At 42.4% G+C, this 27,788-nt stretch overlaps 1 protein-coding gene across 1 annotated transcript in view; it reads right to left on the bottom strand.

Moving 5' to 3' along the window:
- HDGFL3 (HDGF like 3) overlaps positions 1-27,543 on the bottom strand; it is a 40,541-nt gene extending 12,998 nt beyond the window's left edge. Inside the window, exons 1-3 of the mRNA XM_067305899.1 lie at positions 27,400-27,543; positions 3,587-3,663; positions 163-301 (exon numbers count right to left, since the gene is read on the bottom strand). Of these exons, the coding sequence (XP_067162000.1) occupies positions 163-301; positions 3,587-3,663; positions 27,400-27,483 (300 nt within the window). The 5' untranslated portion in view covers positions 27,484-27,543. The remainder of the gene's footprint in view (positions 1-162; positions 302-3,586; positions 3,664-27,399) is intronic.
- Positions 27,544-27,788: the final 245 nt, after the last annotated feature.

Below are 27,788 nucleotides of genomic sequence, written 5' to 3'. Positions count from 1 at the left end.
TTACACGATTACACTCCAATCACCAGCTGTGAAACTTTTCTAGCTAACTCTTCACCAAAACCAGGACCTTCCATCACCACTCATCCAATGTTTACATAGATAAGAAGTCTTCTAAGAGGAAAATAAGAAAGATAAGGAGGAATAGAAGGGAAACTCATTTACCTGATATCCAGTAAACTTTACTCCAGGGTTGTTTTCTATTTCCCACAGGCCTTCATTAAATCCTTTTCGTTTGTTCGACTTCCCAAACTTATCTTTATATTCTTTGTATGGGAAAAGGTCTTTGGGCCCCAGGAACGCACTGCATTTTAACAAAGGTAGCATTCAAAAGAAGGACGTTAATTCTTTCTCTTCAAATTAAAAACATTAACAGTGCAAATGTTTTCCCTATTCTTCTGCTCATTCCATCAATTTTTTTTTTACATGCTGGCTTTGAGTTACTGCTGTGAGTCTGATTTTATGGATTGGCTCACCATCCCAATGTTTGATGTTGCAAAATCATGCTGAGTCTCTCTAGAAACAACTAAAACGAGTCTCATTTATTATATTAACTACTGCTGGGAACTGGCACTTGAACAGTTTATGAAAGGGATTATATGACGTAATTGCCTGCGATAGCAAGGGACCAAACTTCCAACCCTATGTGTTACAAATCCAGAAAGGCCTAAAAATAATACCATATGAAAAGTTAAAGCATGTAAGGAATGCCTAAAACCCATGAGCCAAAACTCATCCCTTATATTAATGGACAGAAAAAGCAGTGACATTTGTTATTATTCATATTGCCAGTAAGCCTGGGAGCTTCTTTCATGGAATAAGCCCCCCGACGTTAGATCCTGTGCAAACACAATGAAAATGTTCTAGTTCCCCAAAATCTTATAATTTCATATAAGACAAGAAACAATGGGTGAATATAGGCAGATGAGTAATACAAGGAAACAAGGAAACAATGAGACACACAGGGCGCTTGTGGCCAAATTGTTTTTTAGACAGTACAGCGAAGGAGGGATTTTGTGCTCTGCTGCTGCGTAACTCAGCTATGCGCTAGGCCAACTAATTTCAGATGCAGGCATCTCAGTGCAAGGAAAAAGAAAAAAAACGTGGTGATTTATCCTACTTCTTCTACATATTTTACGGTAAAACGTTAACTTCATACATACAACCGAAGAAAGCATCGTTTCTTTTTCGTTGGCTATCAATGTCTGGTATGTTTACTGTGCTCTGCATCATGGTACTGGGATGGTTAAACATAATTTACATTAAAAATAGCGAAGACGAAAAAATAGTTCATTCCCACATGGAAGATTCTATGTCACCAACATATGATCATTGCTGAGCAAGTCACAGTGTCCTTCATCACAATCATTGTCCTACTTTCCTGATGATCTTTGCAATTACTGTTAACTCTGTGGTCTCTATTATCACAGGATCTTGGAGCTCCACCATTTATAACGCATTTATTCTCATAACATCTTCATGAGGTAGGTGAGTTCTCCTTTTTTACAGATGGGCTTCTGAGGCATTGAGATTTGCCCAGGTTCAAATGCAAACTGACAGCAGAGTACAGAGGAAAACACAGCTCTCTTGAGTCTCTAATACCTTATCTAATACCTTAATCACAGGATCATATTTCTTCCTTGCTGTAAACATAATTTCAGATTAATTTATGCCCTGATTCCTCCTAGCATTTATGAATGTGCAAAGTTTCATTCACTTAAATCATCCCATTGGCCAAGAAATTTGCCAGCACAGAGCCAACTGGTGGATAAATGCCTTAGATGACAAGTCTCTGGGGGAAAGAACTTCTTTCCTCTTAACTACTCACGAGACAGAATGGAATCCAAACTCAGTTGTCTCATTGAGAAATACCTTAATTATAAAATGCAAGGCCAAGAATGCATTTCTACTTAAAATCCAAACTGTGATCTACAAAAATACAGATGTCTTGTTAATATTAAAGGCAACAACAGAGCAAAGGATCTGAAAAATTATTTTATCTATACTTTTGCTAATAATGAGAGATGTCTCCTTGTCGCCAAAAATACATACAAACAATTATAATACAAATAACAAAGGAAAACCTTGTGAAACTTAGAATGATCCATCTTAATTTAGCTGAACAATAATATATGGAAACATTTCCACAGCCTTTTTTGTATAGTAAATACTGAAAAATTGTATTATAATTGTAAAATATTTTTTGAAATATGTTGTCACTTGGGAGGGTACAACAGTTTTCACAGTTCTGCTATAAAACTAATGAGCTGCAATCTACAATTCTTTTTTAATAGTTATGCTTTGTAAATTATTAAGGTAGTAACTACAAAATGTTTTCCTCTTTCAGATGTTATAGTCAGATCACAGGCTAATAAAATCCAGAACAAAAGAAATTAGCAGGCTGGGATTCATTTGTTTTAGAATAAACTTGGTCAGAATTTTTTTCTCAAAACGTTTCTCAAAAAAGGTTTTCATTCAGAAAAAATAAAATTACATTTTGGTTTCCAATTTTGAAGTACCATAAGTTTATTTTAAGATTATCTTTATTCTTTTTAGATTATTTCATGATAGCAGTAGTGGATCACAACATATTGAAATATCAAATTGTTTCATTACAGCAATAGGAGGAAATATTTTAACTAGAAAAGAGGCGAGTCTGATCTTTATTAAGTAGAAACTGCCCTTAAAGAGTTTAAAAATTAAAAATAATTTATGAGCTATGGGGCATATTATGTTCTGGAATAATGTTAACATTTGAAAACAAAAATATTTTGAATGAAACTTTGAAATTCTAAAACTGAATGTAAAATATCATCAGAATTTCATTTTTCATTTTTCATGTTTCTACAAAACATGCTCCCCACAACTGGGAAAAGAAAGGTTTTGAAAAGTAAACATTTCATACAAAATGGAAATTGTTTTTTTTTAACTAGCTCAGTGCACAGTTTAAAAAAGACAGAGACCCGTTACATTATAATTTTGAACTTCTGTACTTCCTAGCAATTACTGTGAGACCTAACTTACCCTTTCTGTTCCAATCCTTTTCTTTCCCTATAGGGTCAGCTGGTTCAGTTCTTTCATCACTTCTGAGAGCTCTGTCCTACCATATCCCCAGCACAAATCTCAAAAGAATACGTATATTTTAAAGCTATTTGAGGACTGTGTGAGACTCTGTGGTCAGCTCTGCTCCCTTTCATTTTACCAGCTACCAAGCAAGTTGTCACACAAGAACCCAAAGATGTCTGAATTCAACATGCTGATGTCTGTTACTGTGTTGCTCCAAGTAAAATTTATTTTGCCCCCACATCTGAGTTCAGATGATCCTTTACTAAATTTATGCTGACACTTTTATTTACAGGAAACATAGAAACTGATTATTATTGATGCTCAGACTACAGCATACCATCCTGGCAGCAGCGTTCACACCTACTTGCAGGTTCCACTCCCATGTGTTAATATAAATGAGAGGATCTAACACTAGTCTCCCAATGGTTTCAGTCAGGTTTTGTTCCAAAAAAGCCCTGGAAGCTGACTTAAGCTGAAGTGGAAGAGGATATTTTTAAAGGAAAGATCATGTTCATTCACTTACGTTTCATGGGTCCCAAAAAAGAAGATGGGGTACTTATTTGCTGGAGGCTTCACGGCTCCCTCGGGGAGTTCATCAATCTGTGAGACAGAAATGGACAGAGTTGTTACCAAATGTCAGGTCCCTTGTGGCCGCCAGGAGAGCTGAGAACCACCAGCGAGCCCTGGAAGTGCTAGTGCAGACATCTTGCATCCTTGGGAGGCCCCGTTCTGTGCTGTTCGTGGCTGGCTTCAATTTTAGCATGCGTGAGCACTTGCCCATACCTCAGTGAGCATGGACCTATGCTCAGAGAGAAGGGCCAGAGCATTCACACAGCATTGCTGTAGCAACCCGTTGACAACCTCCCAGAGCAAACCAGTGCTGCTCTGGCACACAGCAGGTACAACGGGACAGGTCATGCAGCAAGTGTCCATCACACTGCCCTGCTGGATGAGGTCACACCAGTAGCCCTGCTAATAGAGTACCCAAACCCAAAGCACATGTATCTCATACCCACAGTTGCACCAGCAAGAAACCTCATGTTCACATAGACAATTTCAGTAATGTCTTTATGAAAAATATGACTCATTTGACTTCCCCTAATAGGCTTGCATTTGTGATATACAAAAGGGATTTGTACCTTCTCTGGGATGGGGCAGGGAAGACGGCTGTTGATTTTTCAGTCAAGCAGGCATGTCAGAATACAAAATATTTGCAAACGTCAGCATATGTCAGAAACTTCAGTGAGACAACAGAAAAAAAAATCAATGAGCAGACATGAAGTTTTAATGACTTCATGGGCATTAGAATACATGAAGGCAATAAAATCAAGTCTGTTTAATTTTAGTGTTAAATTCAGATACTGCCTCATCAAAGGCATCCAAGCCCAGAGGGCAATCCTGTCTGTCTCACATGGCCACCTAAATAACTTATACAATAAATGGGGAACAGATGGCATTTCTGAGAATCTGCGGAGGGAAAACCAGCCAATCTCACGTTGATGCTTCCTGGTGGTGATGGTGGTATCTAGTGTAAAACGTGTAATGCAATGCAGGGAGCAAGGTCTGTGACTCTCCTTCCCCTGGAGCGTCCTAACTACTGCTCTCTGGTATCGTTCCTCTTTGCACGCCATCTCTTCTTTCCTATCCTCTCCTGGCCTCATATCTCTTAAGACAAGGCTGCCCAGCAACTCAGGGGAGGGATGGTTAGGGTGCTCTCCTGAGCTACAGAAGGGACTGGGACAAACCCCTCAGATTGAACAGGACCTGGAATCCAGTCTCCCAGTTCCTGAGCAAGAGTATTGATCACGAGGCACAAGGTCAGGCTCATGACTATTAGTCTTGTCTGTATCTAATTATTCAGTCTTCTCCAAGGGAATAAACAGAGTCCAGGTGCCTACCTCACAAAAACCAGACACATAGCTTTAAATAAGATCTAAGTGCCTGTCTTCCCAGAAATGGCACTTCTGAGCCTACGTAGGCACCTAAAATTAAATGCCCAGGGAACTTGCAGGCTAAGCAGAGAGCTTAACGAATCTAGATACCTATAGGGCAACATGAGAGAGCAGGTGAATGGCTTGCTGCCTGGGTCTTAGGCAACCCAATCTCAGCATAAGCATACTGAATCCTGCCAAATGTCACTGGAACGGAAAACAAAGTGCTGACATACCAGTGCTGCAAGGAATCTGCTCTGCAGTGCAGAAAGGAGAGGGAACCCTGCATGGTTTCTCTCAGGAAGCCAGGCCAACAGGTGCTCTCCTTTTCTTTTCCTGCCTAAGGACCCCAAACACTGAATTCTTGTTGATTAAGAAACACCAGATTGTTTTCAAACGATGTTCTCTTTCTCTGTAAAGCATCTGCTGCCTACACAGTTCTCAAAGGAGCAAGAGCTCTGATAAGAATTCAGGTCCTTTTGGTCTTGCTGAAAGGCCACCAGCTGGCAACACTGAAACCAGAGCCACGCTCGGAGCTGTAGTTTCACAGTGTTCCTTTCTGCAAAAGAAATGGATGCGGATCTTTTAGGCCTAAGTACAGTATTCTCTGAAGTTATACCTAGACTGGGAGATGTAAGAGCACTTCCAAACCATGTGCTGGCTCCTTTCTGCAGCAAGACCTAGGAGCACAGGCGCTGCCACTCAACCAGTGTGGTGTGTGGATGAGGAGTCCCTGGGACACTGGACCATACGGCTGCATGCACTTACTGCACAGCACAGGTGCTGCGTGGGAAATTCGTAACGGTTGGAGGTGTCGTACACTTTGTGGGTGCAGCAATTATACAACTGACTTTGTTTACTAAAGCTAATGAATTGATAAATAAAAGGAGATATATTATTTAAATGCACATAAAAAGAGAATATACACTGGCTGAAGATGGAAACTAGCATTCAGTTTTAGTTCAGCTGTGTGTAAGAAGACACAGAAACAACATGACAGGCTGTTCTGGGGGTATTCTTCATCACCAAGAATATATAGAGGAAAGACTGCCAAAGATGCTGTTCCAGGACTCATTATTTTCTGACATTCACTATTTTTTTTAAGTAAGTGCTCATAATCTGGTTATTTTCTCAATAATTCATTATTTTAATACAGATATTAGACTGTAACAGTGAGAAAAAGACTGTGAAGGGGAAAAACCCTGCAACCCACTTTATAAACTGATTGCAAGTCAGGGAGATAATATGTTGCACTCTGCAACACATTTTATGCTTGCTTAAAGCTGCAGGTATCTAAGCTTTGGACCAACAAAGACTATGCCGGCAATTTAGCAAGTACCTGTGTAATACACCTCAACTGTCTGGATGCTATAGTCTTCCTCCTCTTTATTATGACGTGGAAGGTAAGAGACTAGGCCCCAGCAAAATGCAGACTCCACCGAGTGAGACGAGCGATGCCCACTACGACTCGAGCGGGACTCCTGAGCTGCGCTACAGAACGGTGCAGTCCAGTTACTGCCGCAGCCCTTTAAGAATTTCTCCTGAACTCAAGCTAACAGCTGCAAATGATCAGTAACGCAGAGGAATGAAGACACGCTTAGTGGGGAATGCTGACCAGAAGGGAAATGGGGATCTTACATCACAGCATGTTATGCTCCGAGCAGCAAGGACCTCCTCCCCAGCACCGTCCCACGTGCAGCTGAGCCTCACGGCATATTCCCAGCACCTTACACTGTTAGCTAAGGAGTAGCACCCCACAGGATAAAGGACAGCGCATGCATCCGTCATGCAGCTCGCCCGCTCCCCATTTCGTGGCATATTTCTTTATTCATTTGAGTATCCCCACTGACTATGTATTATCGCAGGAAACCATAAAAGAGCTTTTCATAGCTCTTAAAAGCTGGCATAAACATACAAACACATGCAGTATAAATCTGCACTAAACAGCTCAAGGATAGGCCATTAATGCTCTCACTCTAAAATTTCATTGTGCAGCTGAGGTCAAGACTCTTCCTGCCTTCACCGATTTTTCTGTGAGCAGCCCAGCTCTCAGGCTTATGCATCCAGTGCTATTTCCATTTAACTCAATGGCAAAAGTTCCAGGGAGTTCAGTGAAGGATCAGACCCTCTCTGCTGTTTGGAAAGTTCTCTTCCCTTTTTACCTGTTTCACCAGAATCCCTGCATTAGAGAGCAGGAGAAGAGAGCTTTGCACAGCCCATCCATTCACAGCAAAACCCCCTTAGCCCACCGAATGCTAAGCCCCTAAATGCTTATTTAGCTGCAGACCAACCCCAGCACTCCTTGATGACTACTGCTGTTTTGCAGTGAGGGAAAGCAAGCAGTACAGCAACCATACTGCAGCCCCCTGCTGCTACCCTCCACCACAGCTTATTCCCATCCTACAAGATATTTTGGTTAAATATGCTGAAGGTTTGGATCTGATTTTTTTCCTCATTTCAGCAAGATCGAAGTGAGAGAGAATGAGAGAGAGAGAAAGAGAGAAACCAAAAAAATAAAAAGAGTGAGCAAAGCATCAGTGCTTCGAACCAGGAACAAAAGAGATAAGTGCACCCATATGAGGACATAGTGTTGTAGTCACAGAAACCTCACTAATGACTAAAGCATCTGTCTATCAGAGAGCCAGCCTGCTATTGCATTTTGCTCCAGGAAGGAAACAAACAGATTCTAAAATGCCCGTTATAACCTGCAGTCAAACAGGAGATTCAGCCCCTCCTGCACCAGAGCAGACAGTGGGCTGGAGCTTGCTGCCACAGAAATCAGTGAGAGCAGGGCATGGCGTACAAATCTGATATGCGCATCGGCAACATCATGGGCAGTCGCTTCAATTATGGCTAAAATTAAAGCAGGTGGTTTCAGATTTCAAGTTTTATCCCCTTTACTTCCATTGCTGTCATCTGCTTAATGAATAACAACCGCTTTCCTTTTGCACAACCTCAGCAGAGCTGCACTTCCCAGCATTTGTTTGCCAACCAAGCAGCCAAGCTTTAAAGATGTAACTGTGCCTTTTTTTTTTTTTTTTTTGGTAAACAAATGCTGGGCTTCTAGGGTCAGGAACACTGAACAGAAAATTCAGCCTGGACCTCACAAACCAGAGCAGGGCTTTATCAAGTGGTGTTGCTAGGGACTACCGATGTGCGAGCAAAAAATCTTTCTCCTTACATTGTAGTTTACAGGCTGGGATGTATACGCAGCCGGAATATTTTGCTCTCAGCGGAACCGAGTAACTGCTGACTTCTCAGGTAGTATTTTTAACCAGTTCCCACAGCCCGCGTTTGGCAGCGCTCAAACACCGCAACACCTTGCTCCCACAGCAGCTCCGCCGAGGCTCAGGAGCCGGGAGCGAGGCGCTGCCTGCGGGCTGCGCGGGGGCTGCAGGACCGCAGCCCCGCAGCGAGCTGCCCGGCAGCAGAGCCGCAGCTCCCCACGGCACACATCACCCCGGTGCCCGCGCGTGGCTAACGGGGCATATTCGAGACAGCTGAGGAGCTCCCTGTGAGGGCTGCTGCAGCGCTGGCGGAAGCGCGTGCCCTCCCGGCTGTTCTGCTCTGCAAAGAGCTCTGCATTCCCTGCAAAACGGAAACACACACAGAGAGAAACTGCAAGTTTTTTCTCTGTGCTTGTCTATGTAAAGAAGTTTTCCATGGAGGCTTAAATTATTGCAGCAGCCAAGGAAGGGACAGTTCTGCCCATCCTAGTGGAATGGCAGCCTGGGCGCATCTCCTGCCACCGGGAGGGATGGCAGGTGCCATCGCGTATGGCCATCATGACATCTCTGTGCTCCAGATACACTGCTGTTCAGGAGCAGGAATCCTAGGTTTTCAGGGTGGCTTTCTGACCAGAACAGTTCCCAGAACCTGTTCCATTATGTTCCAACAGAATTTTATACTGCAAAAAATTGCATTATGCCAAAATGCCTACCAGGGCCACATGTGCAGGCAAGAAAGCTTTACTTCAGTATGCAGAAATACATATGCAGGCACAGAAACCACAAGAACAAGTCCTTTTATTTTGCAAAAAGCGGGAATTAAAACTGCAGAGCAATAATCACTGATTGTTTTGACATACTGTAAATGCCTTTGATTGGCAAAAGCACACAGAAGCATTGCAAAGATCAGTATCTCCCACTGAAATCCCCAGAGTCACTGCACAGCAGCCAAGCAAAGGCCTATAGTATTTTTGCTGGAAAGTGGTTAAAGTTGCTCATTATTGCTCAACACAGGCAAGCGGCTTGATCTTTTGCAGTTGGCTTATAAACAAAACTCTAGATGGATAAAAGCAATATTCTTCAAAAGTCATTATTAAAATAGGATATTATTGTTTTTCCATAAACTAGCATTTTTATTCATGCGACTTTAAATGTGTTTTTAATAGCTAATGCTACTGGGAGTCAGCAGTATGGTAGTATATTTTCTCAACCATTATTTAAAACACTGTTCTGAAGAATGTAAAATATTATTTTTTTCCCAGAGGATCCTAAAATGTTTAAAAAAAAAAATCCACAACCTCCAACACAAAAATAGTGACTCAAATTCTGTGATACTTAAATTGAACAACATTCCCACTAAAGCTGATTGGAGACTGCAGAATTTGTCTCTCATTTATCAGGACTATATGATATTTGAACAAGAGCACTGCTCTTTTCCTAATGTACATTAGAACTGCTAGTGTGCAATGCTGGCATATGCACTTTCTCACCCATTAAAACAGATAACCCTGTGAAGGGTGAGACTAGAAGCAGAATCCAACTTAATAAGGTAGAACTGCACAGCTACAAAAGTAAAAATTAAAAAAAGTCTCTGGGCATGAGAGAGTGCTACCAGCAAAAACAAAAAGCAAAACAAGATTAAAAACAGCAGAGCATACTTTTGAGCATGGCTGAGAATGGCTGAAGGGTACCCTGCAGACAGCCAGAAATGACAATATAAAGACATCAATCCTCCTTTTTCTTCTGTGCATGCTCAGGACCTCAACGAGATAGAAAGAAGACAATGAAGGGTCAGTCTGAGTCCTAACAATGCTGGCAGGCAATGCCTCACTAGGAAAGATCAGCAGTCTTGCAACTGAGTTCAGCCCCTTTACATCCCTAATTAGCAGCACATTTGTAAGACAGAAACTTGAAATACACTTTCTGCAGAACTGCTTTAATCTTCAACATGAAAATGGGGCCAAAGCCTAGTTCTGCATGACTAGTATCTATATGCATGGCTTTGTAGATAACAGATCAATTCACAAGCTTTAGCGGCTGGTGGACAGAAGAACAAACATAGGAGGAGACTGAGGAGATTCAGAGTACGGTGCCAGCTCTGCCCTGGCCTCTGCGATGACCTTGGCCACATCACTGTATCTCCTTTGATTTCACTTTTACAAATGGGGACAACGGTAGTGTTCTCCCCATAAAGCACCTGAGGTCCACTGATGAAAAGCTAGGTATTATTAATAACAAATACTTTCAGCTTTGTCAGAGGAGGATTTCAGGTTACCAAACTGTAATTCTCCAGATGGCCACATACCAAAGTGAGACTGCTGCAGAACTGCTCCATTTTCTCAAATGAAGTGTTTCCCTGCCACAGTCAGACTCTTCCCTGTAATAATTCAGGGACGCATCAGACGATTTTGTTAAATCAGACAAAAGGAGAAAAGTGAAAGAGATGTTAAGTTTCTGTGTGTTTTGTGATAACAGGCTGTCTGCTAGAAGACTGACAGACAATTAGCCGATATGCTGAGAGAAAGCTTGCAGTGTAAGCTCAGCCACAACATTAGACAGCAGAGAATCCACACAAAGGCAAGCCAGAGAAAAATAAACTTCTTAAGTTTCACAGCTCACAAAACTACTTTCTACATGTGGATGGATGGGGAGAGGTTGTTCATTTTCAACAAATATTGCCAGCTCTGAGGCATTTTGTGTTTACTTTGTTTTTCCTTCAAGTATAAGAAGCTTGATTGTCTTTTGTTGGAATAATTCCTTAGATATCAAAATACTGTTCACAAGGCAGATCCACCTGAGCAAATCATAGTGAGCCCACTAACACCAAATGCAGACAGTTTCTGATGACAATATTCGATTATCCTAGTTTATCATCTTACTATAAATATTTTTCTTTTGAAATATGTGCAATAAATACACAAATAAAAATGTGTTTGGAAGACATACAGCAAATAAAATCAAATTAAACAGTCAAGACATTAACAAACAAGAAATGTTAGGGTCTGTACAAACAGCACGCTTCTCTCCTGCCATTCTCTTCTTGTAAACGAAAGGGACATTATAAGTCATTCTATCTTCTTCCCCAAAGCATGCACAGATAAGTTCTACCACTTTTCATAGCGTATGTGCTAGAAAGAGTGGATGAATGGCATAAGAACTCATGAGACTGAGGAATATTTTTGAGCCTCCAATATTTACACTGGAATTTTATTATTTCATTGATTTTGTTTGTTTTTAAGGAAAAATGTTATATTTATGAGATAAGATGTTTTGGCCAGTCAACTTATCAAAACCATTTCATTCAGGCACAGCCTGCCTAGAGCGTTGATGTTTGACCAAATACACTCAAGCAACTTTAATACTCAAGGCTCATCTATTTCACATATCCAAAATTCCACAATTCAAACTTTTAATAAAAGAGGTGTTGCTAATCCTTATACCCATACTGACACACTTAAAGCCAAAAGGAAGCAAATTTCTGGAAGACTGCGATCTCCCCGAGTTGGCTGGTTTATTTTACTATTTCTTTTCCAATGTAATTTACTTCCAAAGAAGAAGTCAATTAAAAATGGCACAAAATTTCCAGGCTGAAGAGCACTAAGAGTCCCAGTACAGTATTTGGTCCAGCATCCCACGCAGTACGCAAACCCTGCTGACAGCCTGGCTTGTGGCTCGGTTCATCTGGAGTAAGGGAATGTGACCGACAGCGACTGCAGGCCCCAGAACACGATCCTCCAGTTCACGTGAGGGTGGACACAAACATACTGGAGACGACAAAGGGAGCAAACTGCTTCTACCGCCGCAGCCCTCAGGCTCCTGCTGGTGCAGGTCCACGTTTGACACTTTGGAGGTTTAACTACCACTTGGGCCTCTGGGTACAGAAAACCTTCCTGCTCGTGTCCTTCATGGCCTGTTGTGTGAGCGTCAGGTCTGCAGCTAAGGAGTGTATCAGGGGACTGAAACACTTCTTTTCACTGAACCAGTGCACCCAGTTAGAAAAATGCTTACTGTTAATTGGAAAAGAACACAAAATCTTTGTCCCTTGAAAGCACAGAACATTTTTAGTGTCCTGCAACCCTTTGAAGCTGGGTTCAGCAGAATGGATGAGAATGAGTGAATGGTGAGACATCTAAGCACACATTGGGTTTTACTATGCAGTTTTCTATGGACCCACAGGCCCACGTAGACTCATGGTCTTAAATACCTGAGTGTAGGCGTTCACACTAGAACATCTATTTGCAGGATTTAAGCAACTGCTTCAAAGCATAACCTTTTCTTCTACAGTCTCATAAACCAATTTACCTGTTCCCTACCCAAGCCTGGGGTGAATCTCCTTTTGCACGCACAGCCCGTCCGCCCCAGCTGAGCTGTGCAGGCAGTGCAAAGCCACCCAGGCAAGCATCTTTTTGCAGCCAGTGAGTAGGATGGAGGTCCCTGAACAGACATTACATTCCTAGCACTGAGGACTGAGGAAGGTCAAGCACAGTCAGAGAACCAAATTGGGGCACTTACAGTGCTTGTGTGAACACAGTGGACTGTGACCCTTCAGGGAGAGGCCTGAGTCCAGATTTTGGGGCTATGGGATGGGTATCATCCCCAAATATCATCTGAAGACAGGCCAATTACTTCGTTCTGATGCAGCTACCAGGCAGAATGATGAACACAGTCTGAGGGAAGGGAGAAGCAACGAACTCTAATTACAAAACCAGTGAAACAGTAGAGTGATTTGCAGTAATTTTGCATTCAAACTCAGGTTTTCCTCTTTGGCCTGCTCATAAACTGCAAACTCGTACCTGCAGAGGAGCTCAGTGTCTGCAGAAAGCCTAGGGTTGCTATAAACCAAACAACTGTCGGTAAATAATTGTTTTCATTACTCCGCCAGCCTTAACCACCATCTATGGTACAAAACATCCAATTAAACTGGCAGACTATTTGGCGAATGTGGAGCTTCTGCCCGTGTGGACTGGGGCCCTAAAACTGCCGAACAAAAAGAGATTCACGGAGCCACGATGGCTTGTGCGCAGCAGTCAGGCCTGGCTCTCCTATCTTTACTGGGTTTGCCTTCTCTCTCTGTGCTGAGTTTCAGGAGCTGTCATTAGGCTGTCAGATACCCCCTTAGCAAAGGCCCTCAGTCTAGCTTAAACTCTTAGGAATTTTAATCCATCTGCCTAAAGAGAGTCAGGAGCGAGATTTTCCGAGCCACTTCATACTCCTTCCCACCCGCCTATTTTTCTGCTTTCAAAACCACAGAATGACAGTTTTCATTTAGTCTTCATTTACTTTTGACCAAAAATGTCATTTTGCTTAATTTTACTTAGACGCTCCCTAAAAGGTACACAACATTATTTATCAAAATGAGCATTTTCCTCAAAAAGAAAAAAAAAAACGTCTCAAGAAGGAGCTTACAGGAAGGAAACTATATAAAAATATTCAAAGCACTCCAGCACATACACACATACCTAGGAACTTAAATCCTAATTATTAAATCATGCTGAAAAAAATTACTCAAGTGTAATAATAAAAATGTGACAGACAAAGATGTATTTTTTTAGAGCTCTAAGTGGCATTAAAGTCAGAGACAAGTTGAATACATTGATATGGCAGTGAGCAGACTTGCTGGCATTTCCATCATTCTAAAAAACATATAATTAAAAATTCTACATCACGAACACTAGTTTTCAGCATGTGAGTACTCTCTTTGGTTTTGATGTTAATTTAAATGGATTAACCATGGGCTTTAGGTTGCTTATATGTTTATATATTTGCAGGATTAAGACTTACTTTTTAACTTCTGTTCTTGAATTTGTGTTATGGGGTATGTGCAAGTATTTTGTGTTATTTTTAAACAACCTATCAGAAATACGGTGCTTCCATGAACATACACCCATGAGTTACCTATAAAACTGTGTGACTCAGCCACGGTTGTGTTACTGAAGTAAAAGTTTAGCCCAGAGTCTGGTTTCTTTGAAAAGTCTCTGATTTTTAACTTTCTATCTTCCTCCAAACACCACCAAGGCTTTTGACCATTCCTCTCTCTCATCTCTATACCTGACTTTGAGCGGCAGTCTGAGGATTTATTTTCAAGGAACAATGATTTGAAAGGGATATGGGCTGTCAAGGGACAAATTACATGTGCAGAACTGTAATTGCCATTTTCCCACATACATGAATATTAATTTTTTTAAACACTTTTCCTCTAAATCAGGAATGGCATTCACACAAAGCAAGGGAGCTTAGCACTCTCCATTCTGCAACCATGGCAGCTCATGTTTTAAAACCTGTTTTAAATCAGGTTACCATTTTGTTTTGTAAAGCAGCTGTAAAGAAACAGTGTATTATTCTGACTCATGTTGTGCAAATGACTAGGAAAAGGCAATTACACAGAGAAGAGAACTTGTTTAATGAGACACATATCTAGAACGAGGAAGGACATTAGGGAACAATAAACATACAAATTTATCCTGAGATCCAGATACAATGTTTACGTACACCTCATAACAAATCAATGGAATACAACCATAAGCCTTTCAGTCAGTGTTCAAAATTTTCATTCTAGGTGTCATCTGCCTTTACTTTTTAATGCACTGGTGATGACACACAACATGCATTCAAGCTGTGCCTCACAACTGAAGAGTTTTAGCTCACACTGCTCATGCTTTTAATGCTGAAGATACCCAATTCAATCTCACATACAGCATTCATAATGGCAGTCATTTTCATTAAATCTATCTTGCAGACAACAAACTTCTGGCTACAGAGACTATCCTGATATCCTGTATTACACTAGGTCAACTATAATGCTGGCATTTGACAAACAACTAAACTAACACCATCTTTATCTAGCAGCAAATGTTTCAGAAAGAAAAAAAAAAAAAGCTTCTCATCAAAAATTGCCAACCCAGTACCATTCTGGAAGATAATATGCAAGTAAAACAGCTTTTGTCTCTCCTTGCTCCCCCATCTGCTAAAGAAGCTGGCATTTCATCTTAACATATTGTCACTAAAATCTTTATTATTCTGGGCTTCTAAAAACTTAACAGCTAAGGGCCTGATCCTGCAAGCGCAGCTGGGCATACAGTTTGGCAGTATAAACAAAGTCATTGTCTTTGTACGATCAGACCCCATTCAGTACAAAACTGTGGCAATCATATACACAGGTGAAACCATTTATTTGTGAGGCAGGAGACGGCATAAAACATTTTGCAAAATATAAGGACAAAGCATTCATAGCATTTTAATGCTGAAGAGCCCTGTCTGATAAATGTGTCTTCTCTAATCTGTTTTCATCTCTTAACATAAGAATTCTTGTCATTTTACCAGAAGCACCAATTCAAAAACCTGCTCAGAAAACTGACCTGCTCCTTTAACAACAATAAAAAGATCCAAAGCAGAGTAACTCAAACAAATGCAGAGAAAAAATATTTTTTAACATAAAGAACAAACTTGTTACTGGTGATATATCATTGCAGACATTAAAATTCAAACCATAAGGTATAATAACTTTATGCTGCCTTCTTCTAAAAGCTGTGAGCATGTGGATAGGAACACTGACATTGACAAGGGAAAATAGTTTGCACAAGTGAAAGAGGAGTATCTTGAAAAATATCTCCTGATAAAAAGCAGCAAAAGGGAGTACCTGAAAATGTGAACATATGTGAGTCACCTGATCCAGACACCATACAAAAAGCATTATCTGCTGAGTTTGCTGCACCACTGATGTTTTTCAAAAGCCCTGGTATTTGGAAAGGCACTGCAGTAAGGAATGTCTTTTTTTTTTTTTTCTTAAGATGAATGTTTGCCTTCTCCCTTAGGCTCTAATGCTATTTTATGTTTCTACAGGCAGGGCACCACACCTGTAAGCAGTTTTATTGGAATCAGGGAATCCTGATGCAGTCAAACTGGTTTGCTTCCTTTGAGACATGGTCTTTAGAGAATAAACTAATGAGATAGGCATCGGCTTCCTTCCGCTATTCTGTAACAACTAGGACAGTAAGCCTCCAACCTGCCGCTGGATCTGCACAAGGCTTCTCATGAAACACATCAAACGCCCTCGCGCATGCCTGCTGGAGGATAAGGAAACAGAGTGAAAGTAGGATGGTGCTAAGAACACGGGAACTTCAGTTCTGCAAACAGTTCCACAGGCGATTAATCCTGAATGAATGCTACCTAGTAGGATTGCAGATAACAGTGTCTCAAGAAATCCTTACAGAAATACAAATTTACACTGGCTCAAATGGAAACAGGGACATCTGGGCTGAAAACCAACCAGCAACTAATTAGTTTAAGCAAATGATAATGACAAAAGATGCCATGACAGTAGGGTGCAGTGTCTGGAAGGAGGAACCTTGCTTGGGAGTGTTCCTTGTTAGGATCTGCCTCACTTAACACCTTCCACGTTCTGGAAGAGGCATCACAGGACAGTAAACTGGGCACCTTTGTAAACACCAAGACAAAGATATTTTCTTATGCTCTATCTATGTATGTAGAAATATGTAATCACTCCACTAAAACCAGTCATGGTAAAGCTACTACAAGAAATGACTCTCAGAATCCTAGGTCAGCATGAAATACGAGCTGAAAGCAAACTGAAATTTAGCTTGCAAAAGAAAAAAGCTAACACATCTGGGGAAAAAGCACTGGCAACATGAGAGGAAGAGAAAGCTGGAAGCAGCAATACTACAAGAAGCCAATAGCGGACCACAAACTACACTGGAAGAGCCAACGTGCTGCAAAAGTCAAGGCAATTTGGTCCCCATATGCAAACACACATCTTTCCAGACTCGGAAGACAACAGTCACGTGCTGTAACCACACCCAGGAAAATTATTTCGGCACTATTCACAACATTGCCAAAAGGCTGGTAACACAGGCACACTTACACACACACACATACACAAAAGCAATCAGTGGGCTGGAGGGACTGATTTACATAGAGTGATTAATAATAAATGATATCCCAAGGAAGAAAGCCCATGCATGAACAGCCTCATTTCTGCTACGAGGTGCAACCTTGCCTCTGCCTTCCAGCTTTGGAGACCCCCTTAGCTGTTGTGCTTGGGTGGTCTCTGCATGAGCAGCAGGAGAAAAGAAAGGCAGAACTTCTCAAGCGGAGAGGAAGGAGAAAACCCTCCTGAGAGGTGCAGTGCTCTGCTTCCTGGAATGATCTTACGCTGCTTTGTCAGGATGGCAAACCTATGGCACACACTAGTTTAAACCCAACTTGAAAATGGCCTTCCTTCCCTTCTCACACACCCCATGGCTGCTGCAGTGGCAAGATACTGATACACGCCAAAGAAAAGGTGAGCCGTTGCAACGTTTCCCCAAAGGATACCTGGAGGAGGAGCTGCAGGAACTGCTTCCTAGTTACTGAACAATAGCTTAGCGATTAAGGTAATTGCCAGGAACCGAAACACAGATTCTTGGCTTTTTAAGACACAGGAGATTTAAGCCTTCAGCTGAGGAAGATAGCCTGTCCTCTGCGAATTAACAGGGGTTCTCAGCATCCCTTTTACAGAGGCTTGAACACTGTACGAGGTAAGATTCATGAAGCCAAAGAAAAACAGGCAAGAAAGAGCTGCTTCTATCCAATGACTTTCTACTGTAGAACACACAAACCTATCAGGGGAAGGACTGTAACTCCAGAACTATTCTTTGCAACTACAGCATTAGCTCCTCCATTTGCACTTTCCTGCTTTCACACCTGGATTGCATCTCCAGACCAATGCTAGATCTCTCCGTGCAGTCATTCCCTATGTTATTATTCCCTAAGTTTCAATATGTACTTATATTTAGTACATTTAGTAATCCAGTCTGATATGGGATTGATTCCCAGAAATGGTTTGCGTTATTGTGCAATTGTGTCTTGAGCTTTCCCAGAGTTCAAGTTTCTCTTACCCATTGCCTCAATGTGGTTTTACTTTCTTCTGCTATAAAAGTGACTTCACAGGTAGGTATTTCCAAGTCCGAGGAGTACAAAGTTACAGACTTTTAAGGCTGACACACTGTTTTCTAGTTGACATCAGTGACACCACAGTGGTCCCAGTAAGGTCCCTACAGTGTGGTATCTTTTCCCTCCTCCCTGGCCCTACTTACTACTCTTTCACTCTGCTGTACATAGGTTGCTTTGTTAACTGGAGGTCTTGAAAAACTCTTGGTGTATGATACTCCTTCCCCTGTTTTTCCTCTGTTGTTACATGATGCCTTCAGTTCAAGCAGCCAAACTGGAGCTGGCAAATAGCCTCTCCCTAGGTTTTTACACACTGCTGCAAGGCAAAATAAACAGTTGTTTCCAGTTCGTATTTGCAGGGCTACAGATGTATGTTAATTATCCTTCCAGTCCGCTAATAGAAAACTGAAAGAGATTTAAATGCTTTCTTCTAAGGCAGAGACCACAGTCTTCTGGACACCTGTGCCTTCTAACTTTGGGCTTTGTACTATCCAGAGCACAGCACAATGTTGTCTCCTCCCTTTATGTTGACTCTGAAGGCATTTTCAGATTTCACTAAGGCTTTACAAAAGGCCAGGAGACATGGATTAAATCTTGCTGAAATTCAAGAACATTATGTGTCTTCTCGAAGCAGCAGTGATGCCAAAGATAATATTTGGGTTGACCTGAGATCATTCGAAAGACAGGGAACTTCAGAACAGGGAAGCAGGAACTACATCATAACATGGGAAGTTCACTGTTTTATTAAATTGCTGGAGTACTTACTCAAATTGCTTACCTTCTTTTTGTTTTCTAGAACAAAAAAGTATATAAAATAAAACAAAAAAAAAAAATTCAGGTCTCACATATCCTTTAAGAAAAATGAGTATTATCAAGTCTGTCTTGTCAAGCAATCTGAGTAGAACAAAGGAAAACTGGAAATGAATCTACAGTGTATTTGCAGTTTCTTTGTCAGGCTTAGAACTGGCTGTTACACAAAAGAACAAAACAATCTCAGAAGTCCAAAGCCAGTAATGCAGGCTTTTCTGAGAGGAGGAAGCAAGGAGAGCCTGGATCCATCTCCTTCTTTAAGTTTTAGAAGCTTTACCTCATGATACTCATTTGTCTGCCAAATATTTCTTGGAACCTTTTAAATAACTGTTTATTCTAGTTGTTCCGATTGTGCATTAGCCAAACTACTTGGGCCTTTTCTGTTGATGCTGCCCCTACTGGAGTTCAGAGTCAAGTGATGTGCTACCACGGCAACGTGTTACACCTATGTTTTAAGCTTTTCTCTTTTGTATTGGTATGTGTATACATATGCACAGAACAGGTATGTGTATGTGCACACACACACATACATAGCCACAGCATCTGGAGCTCAGAGATACAGATGACACAGGGAACAGATTTTAAAAGTACTTAGGTACCTGAAGATATAGGTAGGCACTGATGTTCATCTAATTCCTAACACCTTTAAAAAGCTGGCTCCACAACCTCTTCCTGCTTCTTCCACACAAGCTACTTTCCAGTGGCTGCTGCTATATTTATCATTTGAATTACAGTATTACTGAGAGGCCTCAGGCAGACTGGTCCTCCCTGATGCCTCTCAAGCATACAGTGGGAAGGTCTCTACTGCTCAGATAACACCATTTCTAACAGTTAAAATGTCCAAGCTCTCTACATTGTCATCACTTTTCCAGCATTATCTGGAAATCCTTTCATGTATCCTCAAATGACAACCATATATCCTTACTGTCAGCAATCACTTGCCCACAAGACTTTTATTACCCTAAATGCAGGAAGACTATTGTTAATGCAATATTATGATGGGGAAATCAGGAAATGCAGAGTTAAGACTGAAAACTCAGCCTTAATTTTGCCATCTATGCTTACAACAATTTCTTTCCAATTGGGGTTCCTAACAGCTTCTTTAATACAAACAATAAAAGAAGATATCTGTCATTTAACATACATAATACAAACTTAACATTTCTTAAATCCTTCTGCAGTGAGAACATACAGATTGACATGACAGACTACAGATTTCACCGAAAAGGGCAGCTTTCTTTCAGACAAAGCACATACCAACGATTTCTGTGAGACTAGTTGATGAAAATTATTCAGTAGTGTCAAAATTACATGGAAAAAAGCCTATACTGTATGGGTATGAAAAGCTTTTCATGCTTGTTGCCTCAAAACTTTTGAATCAACTGCCTTCATTCTGGGTTAGCTTCCTTTAGACTTACAAAACATGGTACTGAAGGAGAAAATATATTAACCTATAGTCATCTACATAAAAAAGATCAGACTTGTGCAATTGGGGTGGTTATTAAAAAGAAAAGATATTTTAAAGAACTGAATTTTACAGAAGTGTTCCCAAATCGTAGCCTATGCTAAAATCAAACATAGAACATCTTGACCCCAAAATGATTCATTTGCCAAATGAGTAACTGGAAAGGTTTTACCATAAATTATGTTTCAACCTTATGTATAAAAATTATTCCATACATTTTAGGCAACAATCCTCCAATGAAATCTGTTTTAAAGTCATACTTAAAGCAGAATGCAAGACTATGAAGAAAGAACATAAATTATTGAGGTTACCCACCTTCCAAACACTAGGAGAATTCCCACTTCATTCCCTGTTATTTTAGTTTTAGGAAATGAAGGAAACTACTCAATGAGCTGATGAAGTCACTGAAAAGGCACTCACACCTACTCTAAATATGACCAGGTATCTGTAAAGGAAAATTTAAACACATGTTATCTAAGCAACATGTGTCAACCTGGTGCAAAAAGTTTAGAAAGCAAGAAACAGTTCCATAAAGGACTCTCTGCCTTAAATGTCATCTTTCGGATGCATGACAACAGAAGCCATAGGAGTGCTGCCTGAAGTAGCCAACTTCAGAATTAGTTCCTGAGTAAAGATAGACCTTTGCGGCTAATCAGAAAATCACATTTGATCTCAGAAAGGAACAAACAGAGACCTCCTGCCATGAAAAATTGCTTGCAGAACTCCAAGGAGTGATATATGAGTGAAGTACATAATTAAAGAGGGGGAGAGCAGGAAGAGGCTCAGAATCGGTGAAGAAGTCACAAGAGACTCATATTTAGAAACAGGGCAAAAGTGATGGCATAATACAGAGCAACCAAAAGGGGAAAAAGGAGAAAAGCACATGGGAAAGGACTGGACAGGTCCCAAATGGCCAAGGAGAAAAGCTCAAAAGATTGAGTACTGAGTTTTGGCAGAAAAACATAGAGAAAGATCTGTTGTCTATTTCTGATGGACCCTTTGAAGTTTTCTGGATCTAATCTGATTTTTGTCTGTCATTCTTTGCCAAAAAAGATAAACCCTGCCAGGGAAAACCTACCTTCCCTTATCCTTATCCTAATAAGAAAACAAATGGTCTGTTTTAAATATCAAACACTTAAAATGCAGAATATTTTTTCTATGATGTGTTTTAGAGTCTGATATTTCCAAGCTGCTATACTTGCAATTATAACTGACCAAAGTTGTTGTTAGTTGAATACCTTGTATTTTACCTGAGTCAGAACCTGGGCCTTGGTGCTACACTGAGAGCTTCACCACAATCAACCCACTAGCTCCATCCATCCTTCACAAAACTGGGAGATAGAGGTTTATTTTCTAAAATACCTGTGTATATGTGTACAAAATACATTTTTTTCACATTGTTTTTTTTAACCGATGTTAACAGTCTTCTGGAATTGTGTCACTCTGTAGTAATAATTATTTTTAATATTCTCTAATATACTATATATATACTAATATACTATAATACTAAAGCACGAATAGCCTATTGTTCTAGGCTCCAGTCTAACAAAATATGTAAGCATAAGCTTACCTTTAAGTTCTTCTATGAGATTACTAGAGTTCTTACTTGAAGGTGCCTTACTTTCATGCCTTGCTGTATAAGGACATAGTCAATAATAATAAAAAATGCACAGAGCTAAAAATTATTACACAATCCTTGCATTTTATGAAAGTAGTCCATGATGCCAAGCCCGCCACAGACACTAGTTCCCATTAAAATGACAGCATTTATTTATATTACTGTAAGCAATATATTGAAAATTTCATACCCATTTGCCATCCTAATACATGAAAGTGCCCAAATGCCATTTTGTCATCACTATTGGCAGATGCTTTTTAATAGCGGTATTTTTATATAGCGGTTGTCAGATAACTAACAAATCTGTAGTTCAAGTAAGTGCTAATTCAAAGCAGCAGTAAAGGAACTGGATAAGAGAGGCACAAGAAAAGGAGTCCAGAAAACAGGAAATTCAGATTCTCAAGACAGTAAATACACCTGCGTAATAGTTAGTGTGACCCTATCACTTTAAAGGCTATGATCTCCCGATAATGTGAAATGTTCTAAATAAGTCTAAACATTTGTGCCTTTTATGTTAAAATACCTTATTTTACCTGTTTGGATCGCTTTTGTACTGTCTCAACTTAACCATCCCTACACAAACTACCTGAGTTGACTCAAATCTAGTTCTTTCCCCCCCACGCCGCTGTATCATCCCGTATTTCTGTTCGATAATGGCATCAGCCATTCACCTGGGCATGCTCTTATTTTATTGAGGTCATTCCAGATTTTTTTCTCCTCTCTCTCTTCAGTTGCATTAACAGCTTCCTTCCTATTTTTAAATCAGCAGCTAATTTCAGCAACTAAGTGCTTATTGTTTCTTCAGGGTCACTCATAAAACAAACACCATTATTGATCTTTCTGATCTACCACTAGTTTTTCCCTTTTATGTCATCTGAGTGACTATTCAAGGGGCAATTTCTCAATAAACCAGGACATCTATCCTAAATAAACTAGGATATCTGAAGAAAGAGATTTCTACCTAGGTGCTAATACAACTCCTATCATGGTAGTAGCCAAGCAACTCATAAATGCTAGTGATTTTGTCTCCACAACACCTTTCTAAAGATAAAACAGTGTTGTTAACCAACTTTTACACACGGGGAACTAAGACACAGAGGGATTTAGTGATTCAGAGGCAAAGGGCACTCATGAAATGTAGAATGAATTGAATCCTTATTTCCTAACTGCCAACCCAGTATCTTAACCACAAGAGAACCTTTCCTCCACGTTTGCATATGCATCCTGGATACAAAATTGCTTATTTATTGGATTACACCATCTGATAATCTGGCCATGTTTTTGATGAGCATCTTTGGACAACTGGCATCACAGGCTAACATAAAAAAACCTGCTATACCAAACTGCTGCCAGTGCTTTATCCACTCTTATTACTAAACTTAAATACTATTCTTGGGCCCAAAACCCAGTAGCTACTCACAGTCCTCTAGTCAAGCTAAGGGAAATTTTGGCTTTGCCCAAGAAACTGTGACACCAAAATACAAAGCAGACCTTCAAGGCAAGATTACCTAAGTGACATCTTTCATAAGATAAGTAAGATTTACTGGCCATTACTGTTTTGGCTAGGTGTGGTGAATTTGGTCCTTGTCAAATTAATTCTACAACAACTCACAAAGAAACCTTAAATGCCATCTATAATGCACCATCAAATTTTAAGCAGAATTTTCCAATGGTCCCTCTGCATATTATCACTATCTGGCCACTTTCTTCAAAGAAGTTTCTATCTTGTTCTTCACTGTGCTGGAAGTCAAGCTTGCTAGTCTTGTCCTTGCTGATCGTTAGATCATAAGTCCAAAGAGGGGGGGTGGAAAGCTAATGGTCTGGGATTAGAGATTGCTCACTACGCTGGATATGCCTGCAGCGTAGTGCCACATGGAGCTGGCTTGGCCCAGAAGCGTTGTACCTAATGAGAGGCAAGAGTAATTGAGCTGGGTGCAGTTCTGCCCTGATGCAGCTGTACTGCTTCTGGGATCCGAGTTAGATTTTCTGTATGACTCCACCCACGCACAAAAAATAACAGCTGATTCAGAGCCAGGTCAGGTATGTCTGTGCAACACTTCATTACAGGGGTAGACACAGTCCTGCTTTAACACTTTTCAGCTTTACTAAATACAATCTAAGAAGTTTGCTCCTGCACAGGAAATTCCTGCCAAAGGTCTCAGAGATGGAAAGCACTGTTTTGTAGGGACAATAACAACACAGCTTTTTAAAAGTATTATTACTTCTATTATTAAGCTAGTTTGTTAGAACAAAACATGTAGGTTTTTACATGAGGACACAAAGATCAAACACACTAACTGCATAATGAATAAAAAACTAGGTAACAAACACTTAAGGATTTGGAAACAAGTGAATCCCTAGGATAAAAGGCATTTAATTAATCAGAATATCTGACTCGCAGTCTCAACTAAAAATTAACTCCTTTCTTTGCCACAATAGTATTTCCCAGGAGCCCAGTCCTCACTGGGCTTTTCCTCACCTAAAGAAGAAGGGGCATTGCCAGTGCACATCAGATAAAATCTCACAACCAAAATGAGGTGGTCCTAGTAAGGACCATATAAGCTGTATTTTTAATGAGTTACATGTCAAGTTCAGGGGCAGACATCACCCTGATGTAACATGAAGTTATATGTAACTGCATCACATGGCACAGGAGCCCATTCTGTGCCTCTTGACATTCACATGTCCTAAAAAACAGTACTAACGCCCTCCTAGCCTGCCTGCTAGATTCCTATCTGATGGTAAACTCTGGGCTCCGCCACAGTTCCTACCTCAGCTTGCTAAGTCATGTTAAAACTAGAGACTGCTTTGTCTTTACTTGAACTTTACATCCTGTTAGTTCACACAAAGGAAGTTAGTTATGCACACCTATTTTTTTCCTAGTGAAGATGTACTCTGTTGGACATTATTATCATTCAGATACCTATTTAGACTCCTCATCAAAGGCTACAACCATCTGCATAGCATATATGATTTTTTTTTAAAGGAGAGAAAAGGTCATTAAAACAAAAGGCCCTGTTCTGTTCTGGGGCAGACAAATAGAGGTTTTACAAAGGCTTGAAAAGTAAAAGGATCAACATGCTTCAATGTGGTAATGGTCTCAACAGTTCACATGAAAAATTTCACAGCAAATTAAACCATGGTGGAGGTAAGAAAGAAGTTGATTTTCAGTGGATCCTGCTGTTATGCTGACATAAATTGCCACTTTTTAGGTAGTTCATCCGCCAACAGGTATGATGGTAAAATAACAAAAACACAACCCAGTTTTGAATAAGCTAGGCCTTTTCCATACTAATTTTAGTCTGCTCTGCCAAAATAATTGAATGCACCACCTTATTTATATGCTTCTAGATATTTAGCACCCTCTCACTACTCTTTCTTTATCAACCTTTGCTTAAATCTGTGGTGTTGGCCTTCATTCCTTGTATAGTGCCTGCTGTTCACTGCCACTTCTGCTTTCTCAGTTATACTCACAGTGTGTTTCAATTCACTCTTCACCACTTACACTCAACCTTTTCCAGTGCTCACTTCTCAAGGATAAGGCTAAATGTCAGTCTATCTTGATCCTGCCCTTCTCTGTTTTCCTGCATATTGTACAGAATTACTTATTATTATTTTCATGCTCTTACAGGCTAGAAACACCAGTAACTTTCCTTGATTAGAAAACAAAGGCATAAAACACCACCAAATCGTCCCAGTGAGGTTGGAAAAGACAACAAATAAACAGACTCTCACTGGCTGATGCCTGCTAATGAGTTCACACAACATGTGTTACACAATGAGTTTACACAACAGTGACCGAAAAGGAGGGAAGGGACAGGCCTTGTAAGTGTGCTATGAGTGGTACCAGACCCCCCTGGAGAAAGCTCTGCTCTGCATTACTGTGGCTGCACCAAATATGGATGTTTAAACACAATGGGGTGCTTATCTGAATGCCAAATGGCCACGATGCTTTTCCACCTTGGTTATACCACAGCAGCATAAAATAAAAAATAACAAAAGAGTACGAAAGAAATAAAGTCAACACAGTAAAACACAAAGCCAGTGGCTGAGCTGGAGGCCCAACGCCCAAAAGCCTGCACAGAGCAGGGTAGGCAAGGAGATATGTGGAAGGCAACACCCTGAATTAACACACCACACACCCCAGACCCAGGTCCTGTTTCACCTCAGCCGAACCTCTTCACACCAAACCACATCTCCCGCTCCCACCTGCATCTGAAATACGGTGCTTTCCTGTGCATCTGCCACCCAGCAACAACCACGGCCTGATTCCAGGCCTTGCCCTCCTTCCCTCCCCTTGTGCTCCCCAAGCCTTGTCCCCTTCCACACACATGTGCCCAGGCCTTGTCCCCTTCCACACACATGTGCCCAGGCCTTGTCCCCTTCTTCACATGTCCTCAGGCCCTGTCCCCAACCCCACGTGTGTCCCCAGGCCTTGTCCCCTTCTCCACGTGTCCCCAGGCTGTGTCCCCTTCCCTACACATGCCCCCAGGCCTTGCCCTGGGCCTTGCTCCAGGCCTTGTCCCCTTCCCCACGTGTCCCCCAGGCCTCGTCCCCTTTCCCACACATATCCCCCAAGCTCTGGCCCCTTTCCCACACACATCCCCTAGGCCTTGCTCCAGGCCTTGTCCCCTTCCCCACGCATACCCCCAGGCCTTGCCCCCTTCTCCACACATGTCCCCCAGGCCTCATCCCCTTCCCCACACGTGTCCCCCAGGCCTTGCCCTGGGCCTTGCTCCAGGCCTCATCCTCCTTCCACACGTGCCCCCAGGCCTTGCCCCCTCCCCGGGCGCCCCCAGGCCTTGCCCAGGCCTTGTCCCTGCCCCAGGCCGCCCCAGGCCTCGCCGCCTCCCCAGGCCGGCCCCAGGCCCTCCCGGAGGCCGGGCCCGGGCGGCGGCGGCCCCGCGGCCTGCGCCCGGCCCGCGGCGGCGGGGGGAGCCGGGGCGCCCCCGTCGCGCCCCGGGAGCGCGGGGCCGGGGCGAGGGAGGGCGCATGATAAACAGCCCCGCCGCCGCGCGGGGCCTCCCCATGCCTCCTCCCCGCCATAGCAGCCCAGGTACGAGCCGCGCTCGCCCCCTCCCCCCTTCCTCCACCTCCTCCTCCTCCTCCTCCTCCTCCTCCCCCCGGGGGGCCGGGGAGAAATCCGCAGATCAAAGAAAAGATGCACAATAACCGCGGGGTGGGCGCGCACCGCGCCCCCGGCCTGCGGCGGCGGCTCCGCGGCCCGGGCCCGGCCGCCGCCGGCGCCGCGGCAGGGCGAGGGGCGGCGAGGCGAGGGGCGGCGGGCCGGGGCCGGGGCCGGGCGCCCCCGCGGCCGGGCGCCGCCGCCGCGGTACTCACCCGGGCCGGCCAGTGCGGGTACCCCTTCATTTTGGCGAACACCAGGTCTCCAGCCTTGTACTCTCGGGGCCGCGGACGAGCCATCGGGAGCCGCCTCGGGAGCCGCCGTGTCCCCCCGCGCCCGCCCGCCCGCCCCACACGCGCGGCCGCGGGGCAGCCGGGTCCGCCCCTGCGGGGTGCGACGCGCCCGGGCGCGGGGCGCAGCCGGGAGCAGGGCCGGGCCGCGGGCGATCCCCGCGCTCTCCGGCGGCGGCGGCGGCGGCGGGAGGAGAGATGGGGTGTGTGTGAGTGTGCGAGTGTGCGAGTGTGAGTGTGTACGCGGGGGAGGGGGAGGCCTCGGACACAACCCCAGCAGCCCCCGCTACCAGGGAGCCGGCTGCCGGGCGGGG

Source organism: Apteryx mantelli, chromosome 15, assembly GCF_036417845.1.
Source record: "Apteryx mantelli isolate bAptMan1 chromosome 15, bAptMan1.hap1, whole genome shotgun sequence".
NCBI lineage: Eukaryota > Metazoa > Chordata > Aves > Apterygiformes > Apterygidae > Apteryx > Apteryx mantelli.
This window is presented reverse-complemented; position numbering and strand designations above follow the sequence as displayed.